Genomic DNA, 7565 nt, shown 5'->3' on the forward strand with positions numbered 1-7565 from the left:
GAGCCGTGGATGAATTGCCCCTGTGGTCTCCCGCTGGGGCGTCAGAGTTGGGGCTCTGACTTGTGCAAGGTTACACCTGGAGTCCTGAGGGATCTGGAGGCTCTCTTGTACCCTTAAGTTGGACCTTTCAAGACTTCATGAGTGCTGACCTCCTTGAGGGGTTTGGGGAGCTGGGATCTATGATCCTCCGATCATGTCTGACCCCCGCCCTGCACGCACACACACCACTCCGGCTCTCGCTTAGGTTCCGGCCCTGGGCTCTTCTGCGGGATCTTCGGGAGATTCGGGAGGTCTGCGTTTTGCTCTGCGTTCTGGAACTCAGTTTCCCCAGCGTGGGACGTGGCAAGCTAGTCGGTCCCTGAACGCACTTCCCTTTGCTTCCGCCAGCAGGTGGAAGGGAGCCCACACGGCGCCTGAAAATGAAAAGCCATTGAAGGCAGCTCTGGGACCGCCCGTCGGACCCTGCGCGAGGGATTCCCAAAAGATCACCAGGAAGCCCAGGGCTTGGAGTTCCCGCTCCCCGGAGCCCAAGTCGGCCTCTGCCGCCGTCTCGGAGCCCCGCACACCTTGTAAGGGGGAGGCAGGCTTCTCTCTAGCCTCGCACCCCAGGAGGCGCGTTCCGAGGGAAGCAGCCACCGTGCCGCCTCTGCCTCGGCGTGGAACAAACGGTTAAAGATTTTGGGCAGCGCCTCGCGGGGGGAGGAGCCAGGGGCCCAATCCGCAATTAAAGATGAACTTTGGGTGAACTAATTGTCTGACCAAGGTAACGTGGGCAGCAACCTGGGCCGCCTATAAAGCGGGCGCGCGGCGGGGTTCGGAGCGCTGGCGACGGCGGCAGGTGGCGCGGGAGGCCGCGGCGCGCCATGGGGCTCCCGGCGCTGCTGGCCAGTGCGCTCTGCACCTTCGTGCTACCGCTGCTGCTCTTCCTGGCCGCGATCAAGCTCTGGGACCTGTACTGCGTGAGCAGCCGCGACCGCAGCTGCGCGCTCCCTTTGCCCCCCGGAACTATGGGCTTCCCCTTCTTTGGGGAAACACTGCAGATGGTGCTACAGGTAAGGGAGCTTGGGCGGGACAGGACGATTCTCAGGAGCCCGACTGGGCTCAGGGCTTCCAGAAGCCAGGGTAGGCGTCCCTTTGAGGGAGGTGACTATGGCTAGGATCCGGGCTAGCCGGAGGCGCGGCGCTCCCCGGCGCCCCCTCACGCCTGTCTCTCTCCTCCGCCCTCCTCTCCCAGCGAAGGAAGTTCCTGCAGATGAAGCGCAGGAAATACGGCTTCATCTACAAGACGCATCTGTTCGGGCGGCCCACAGTGCGGGTGATGGGCGCCGACAACGTGCGGCGCATCTTGCTCGGGGAGCACCGGTTGGTGTCGGTTCACTGGCCCGCGTCGGTGCGCACCATCCTGGGCTCCGGCTGCCTCTCCAACCTGCACGACTCCTCGCACAAGCAGCGCAAGAAGGTGAGGGCGGCGGTGCCCGGACAGGGAGGGGGACCCTGTCCCCTGGAGGGGTTCTAGCAGATAAATGCCGGGCGAGCGCTAGCTGCACGAGATGTCGGTTGGGACCCGTTCAAGCCCAGTTTAGCCCTATCAGCCGAGAAGTGCCTTGGGTCTGGCAGGGGTGAGGGGGGCTGGAAGGGGATCCCGGAAGGCGAGGGGGGCGGTTTTAACACTTTCCCTCTTTTGGAGCTCAGGTGATTATGCGGGCCTTCAGCCGCGAGGCGCTCCAGTACTACGTGCCGGTGATCGCGGAAGAAGTGGGCACTTGCCTGGAGCAGTGGCTGAGCTGCGGCGAGCGCGGCCTCCTGGTCTACCCCCAGGTGAAGCGCCTCATGTTCCGCATCGCCATGCGCATCCTGCTGGGCTGTGAGCCCCGACTGGCGAACGGCGGGGACGCGGAGCAGCAGCTGGTGGAGGCCTTCGAGGAAATGACCCGCAATCTCTTCTCGTTGCCCATCGACGTGCCCTTCAGTGGGCTGTACCGGGTAAAAGAGCTTGCAGCGTGAGGAGCTAGGGGCGCGGGGGCGCGGGGGCTCGGCGTCAGCTCACTGCGGTGCGCTCTCTGCGCTCAGGGCATGAAGGCGCGCAACCTCATCCACGCGCGCATAGAGGAGAACATTCGCGCCAAGATCTGCGGGCTGCGGGCGGCGGAGGCGGAGGCGGAGGCGGAGGCGGGCGGTGGCTGCAAAGATGCGCTGCAGCTGTTGATCGAGCACTCGTGGGAGAGGGGAGAGAGGCTGGACATGCAGGTGAGTGGCAATTCCAGGAAGAGGCACTGCGGAATTTAGTCCTCTGGCTTTCCAAGGGCGGTACCTGGGGTCCCCAAAGCTGACGCCCAGACTCCACAGTGAGCAGACCGCCCAGACCCCAGGGATGGGACCCGGAAGGTTGAGACACCGGGTCCGGAGAGCTGTGGGAGAGGATGCAGCGGAACAGGGAGCGTCCCCTAGCCCTACCAGGCTTTCCGGGGAACGTTGGAATTTGCAAAATATAAATAAAGAATGTTGGGCGATTTTAATACAACCAAGGCTTTCATTCAAGAATTCCCAGCGTAGTGGGATTTTACTGGCCTCCCTGTTCTAGCTGAACGAAAGGGACTATGCATTATGTTTAAAAATGTAGCCTTCCTTGGCTTTCTATCAGCAAAGTTTTAGCTCGGCTCATCTTTCCAGAACCTTCAGTTGGGTTCTAAGTGATTGCTGTGTAAAATTGCATGCAAACTTGTAAAAAATGTTTGAATTATTCCATCCTTAGGCACTAAAGCAATCTTCAACCGAACTCCTCTTTGGAGGACATGAAACCACAGCTAGTGCAGCCACGTCTCTGATTACTTACTTGGGGCTCTACCCCCATGTTCTCCAGAAGGTTCGAGAGGAGCTCAAGAGTAAGGTAGGGGGACACTGGCCTTGAAATTAGCTTGAGAAATTCTGCTGTCCCCTAGCCATCTTGCCAATATGTAAGTGTGCTGACTTCTCTGAGTATTTTGAAAGCGCAGGGCCAAGGGGTGGGTGGGCCGGTGACGAAAGAGAATTAGCTTTGTGAATAAAAAGGAAGGAATTGTGAGCTGTGATCCCACTCAGGCAGGGTTTGATCCTTGTATTCCTACGCGTTCTCCACTTTTTGCAGTGCATTGGAGATTTTCAGTTGGATTCCACTTTCTCAAATTTGTATTTCAAGGGCATGAATGGGGACTCCTAGGTGGTGGTGACAGTGGTGGTGGTGATGGGGGCGGGGGAGAAGCTTGGTGGTTCTAAGTGGGGAGCAGCCTTCTCTTGGAATTGTAAATAGATAGTGGATTTGGGCCAAGGGGTGGAGGCAAATGGTCATTAGCTGCTCACAGTTTCCCCCTCAGGGGGAAAACTCCCAACATGGGGCCCTTTGGGTCTAGCCGCCACTTAAGCCCTGTTTACGTCTGCTGGGCTGATTTTACTGGAGCACAAAATAACCGTTCACCTCTGTATGACTGTTTTGATAGGGTTTACTTTGCAAAAGCAATCAAGACAACAAGTTGGACATGGAAATTTTGGGACAGCTTAAATACATTGGGTGTGTTATTAAAGAGACCCTTCGACTGAATCCCCCAGTTCCAGGAGGGTTTCGGGTCGCTCTTAAGACTTTTGAATTAAATGTAAGTTAATTTGTTGTGGTTTTGAATCTCCCCTTGCTCCCCTGTGCGTTGGTTTCAATTTCTTATGCTTTTGATGTCATCATCCTGCCCCCTGTGCGCACATGTTTCCACCATCAAAATGTCTGTCTGCCCTGTCTCTCTCCACACATCCCTTTTTTTCAACTCATAATTGGTCCGGTTATCAGTGATAACTTTTTGTTGTTGAAAGTTAGATTCCAGTTTGTCAGCCCTTGGGACTTCATAATCTTTTGCAGGGATACCAGATTCCCAAGGGCTGGAATGTTATCTACAGTATCTGTGATACTCACGATGTGGCAGATATCTTCACCAACAAGGAGGAATTTAATCCTGACCGATTTATGCTGCCTCACCCAGAGGATGCGTCCAGGTTCAGCTTCATTCCATTTGGAGGCGGCCTGAGGAGCTGCGTAGGGAAAGAGTTTGCAAAAATTCTTCTCAAAATATTTACAGTGGAGCTGGCCAGGCATTGTGACTGGCGGCTTCTAAATGGACCTCCTACAATGAAAACTAGTCCCACCGTGTACCCTGTGGATGATCTCCCTGCAAGGTTCACCCGTTTCCAGGGGGAAACCTGATGGGTGTGAATGCCCAGCCTTCAGACTTATTTGAAGTGCACATGAGGTTTTACATAGTGTCATGTTGATTTTATTATATTTAATTTCTAAATGTATATTATAATATTTATGTGTCTCTACTACAGTACCACAGTCTTTAAATATTAAAATAATGAATTTGGATAGTTTCCAAATAAAGTAAAATCTGAAGGTGCTTGTCTTGCATTTAAGATTCCTGTGGGGGGAAAGCTCACTGGTTTTATATTTGTATATTTAGCCAGATTTCTAAGCATCTACCTGCATGGCTTTATTTGTTATCTGCGCATATCTATTTTTCTGTGAGGAAGAAACTTTAGCTGCTTTTTCTCTTCACAGTTATCAGAAAAATACAAATGTGAGTGTGAGTTAGTCCAACATTTGTAAATGTTTCTATGGTTTAGATTCCCTATTTGGAAAATCTATGAAAGTTAATTTTAGACTTTTTTTTTTTTTTTGCTTGCTTTGCTTTGGGGAAAGATGAATTTGAAAAGGTAATGCTTGAGAACATCCTACTCTAACCTAAAACCTTCAGCCATAAACTTAGTATGTTTAATAAACATAATGAATCTATGTTGTTGCAGAGTGCCAGCACTGTTTTTCTGAAGGTTTCAGGTAAGAGGAAGCCGGTCACTCTAATTATGGACAGTTTAGTGACCAAAAATGAGACCAGAAGTTGCATCTGAAAACAGTATTGGAAGAGGCCAGTCTCTGGGTTAGATAAGCTAGTCCAGGCTTTTCTTTATTGAAAATAAGGCGGGAGGAGTAGATTTAGCAAGCTGACAGATAAAGTTTTTATCTATGCCAGGCAATAGGGTGTGAGCCTGACAGGACTGATAAAATGGCCCAGTCATGACCTTGTGAACCTTGGCTAACCTCCGTGAAAGCGCAGTTTGGTCACATTTCTGACCCTGGCATAGCCATGTTCTGAACTGGAGGCCAGACTCTCTATCCAGAAAGGTTAGCCCTGGTGACTTGCTTATGCAAGCACATTTTCAGTTTTGAAATGGCACAATCTGCTTACTGAACCTCTGATGGCTTGTAGGTTTTGGACTTTAAAATTTTCATTACAATTTTAGAATTTGGCAATACTGCAGAAGCTGGGTGGTCTAAATAGGTGTTTGAAAAGGGTTCTGTCTGCAATTAGAGTTGCATGTTCCACCTGACTTTACTTTTTAGGTAGAACTTGGATTGTACTTCTTGCTGGAATCCTCTAATTTTTAAGGGGTGTTTGTATAATAACTTAAAATGTCTTATAATAACTTTATAATGCTTTTTTTTTTAAAATGAGAAATTACAGGCTTATTTAGTTTCAGCCAAAGCTTTAGTGAAACTTGGTGTGCAAGATGACCCCTCCCCTCATAATATTTGCCCCAGATCCTTCCAGCTAGAAGCACATTAGCCTGAGGACATTATTTCAGGTAATTTATACAAGGTCATATTTTATAAGGGTTTCAATACCTGTCATTTTGCCAGAGGACAGTTAAGTGTTTTAAAATAACATCTTTGGTGACTCTGTAACCCCATGTCTCTGTGAGCATAGTGCAGGAAAAAAAATCGAACTGTTTAAAAATATAATGCAATTTTTAAAATTTGCCTCTATCTTTCATCTGGAGAATGTTGAGGAAAGCGCTTCTGGCTTGAATCTCCCAGGTTACATTTAGCCCAATTATGCTCATCGATTACAGAGTAGTACAGAATTTACCCTGAAAATACGTTAAAAACACAACCTTTGATAATACGCTTAGTGCTGTGTGAAGACAGTGTAGAGATGTTTGGACGTGAGGCAGAATCAATGTTTGTGGACTGCCATATTGAACATTAAACAGGCCTGGATCACGTCTAGCTGGGGCAAGCATGTTTTATGACACGGACGCCTTTGGGTCAGTGTTCAGGCATCACTCAGTGGAGAAGTGTTTCAGGATGAGGTGACTGTTCTAGATTTAGGATTGGCCCAAGGTATGGATTGGCCCAAGGTAGGGGAGACCACTGTGAGAAATGGCTGAGGGGCTTCCTGAACCATTTGAACCGTCATGAGCTGAACCATGAGCTCATTGAACCATGAGCTGAACCGTCATGGTGTGCTCTCCAGGGCCTTGGTGGGGAAGCCAAGCTGGCCAAGTCGGTGCCCTCTGCCTCCCATTCCACACATGCCCTTGCCCCGGCCACCTCCCATAAACCCTCTTGTCTTCAGTCAGGGGGTGTGGCACCACCAATGACAAGCTATTGTCAGTACAGGCATGTGGAAACCTCCAGCTGGGTCTATAATGTGTGAGCATTCAGAGGGATGTAGCCTTCACCCAGCTCAGCCTTGGGAGGCCCACTGAGGGACTGTGATTTGCCTGGGGCCACCCAGGGAGTGGCTGAACCAGGAAAGGCCTCCCGCTGCCTTTTTTTTTTTTTTTTTTTTTTTTTGCTTTTTGCTTTTTTCTTTTTTTCCCCAGCAGCTAATAACACCTGCCTGGTTTATCTCCTACTTTCTGTTGGCAGACAAGTAGATTCAGGGGTCTCTACCTCCTAACTTCTGGATGTGTCCCCTGCTACCATTCCCCTGCCCTCTGACAGGCCAGATCACTTCTCTTGCAGGCTGCCAGAGGCAACCCGTAAAATGGGAGCGTGACAGGAAGTGGCTGTTCCCCTAGACCCCTCATCAGTGAGGTTTCAGGGTGCTTTTGCACCTTGCCACACCCCAGAGGTCCACAAGGGGGCGGGCTTCTCCCTTCTATGCCAACCTCAGGGCCCAGTGGTTTTCCCCACCAGTGTCCATGAAATCCAGCATCCACGGACTCTGGCCCGGGGCCTGCTTTTATCCCAAACAATGAGAGGCTACAGACTTCCCAGGCTTAGCAAGTACTCAGCCTCAGGCCCGGTCAAGGCTGCCTGGCTTCTCTGGAAGGGTCACCCTGGGCACCCTGGGTGGATCTGGATCACCATTTAGTTCCTGAAGTGGCCACGATCTGTGGTCTTTGAGGTCACCTGGCTCAGGTGTCCAGCGTTACCCACATACAGCCCACAGTCTGACCTACATTGCTGTTGGTATCTCTGGAAAATGGCCCTCAGTTTGGGGAAGGGGAGAACACGTTTTTCGAAGGACAGGGGCAGTGTTCGGATGACCTTAACCAGGTCCAGGAGCCGTCCCACAAAAGTACCATGCAAGGAACTGGGGATGTTTAGAGAGGTTTTGGCGGCTCCGCCTTCAAATAGTTAAAGGGTTGTTGCAGAAAATACAGGTTCAGGCCTGTTTCAAAGGACAGAGCATGCACTTAGGAGGGTAAGTTAGAAGGAAGAAGTTAACACCATATAAGGAAAACATTTTGAGGTGACTAGA

General features: G+C 50.9%; 1 protein-coding gene across 1 annotated transcript; it reads left to right on the top strand.

Annotated features, from left to right (window-relative positions):
• The first annotated feature begins 299 nt into the window (after positions 1 to 299).
• Positions 300 to 4415, top strand: LOC123576834 (cytochrome P450 26A1). Its single transcript, XM_045438235.1, has 7 exons — positions 300 to 1052; positions 1235 to 1459; positions 1693 to 1983; positions 2071 to 2247; positions 2753 to 2887; positions 3474 to 3626; positions 3881 to 4415. The coding sequence occupies exons 1-7, from the start codon at positions 864 to 866 to the stop codon at positions 4220 to 4222; spliced, it is 1512 nt and encodes a 503-aa protein (XP_045294191.1). The 5' UTR covers positions 300 to 863; the 3' UTR covers positions 4223 to 4415.
• The last annotated feature ends 3150 nt before the right edge of the window (positions 4416 to 7565 follow it).

This window comes from Leopardus geoffroyi, chromosome D2, assembly GCF_018350155.1.
Source record: "Leopardus geoffroyi isolate Oge1 chromosome D2, O.geoffroyi_Oge1_pat1.0, whole genome shotgun sequence".
NCBI lineage: Eukaryota > Metazoa > Chordata > Mammalia > Carnivora > Felidae > Leopardus > Leopardus geoffroyi.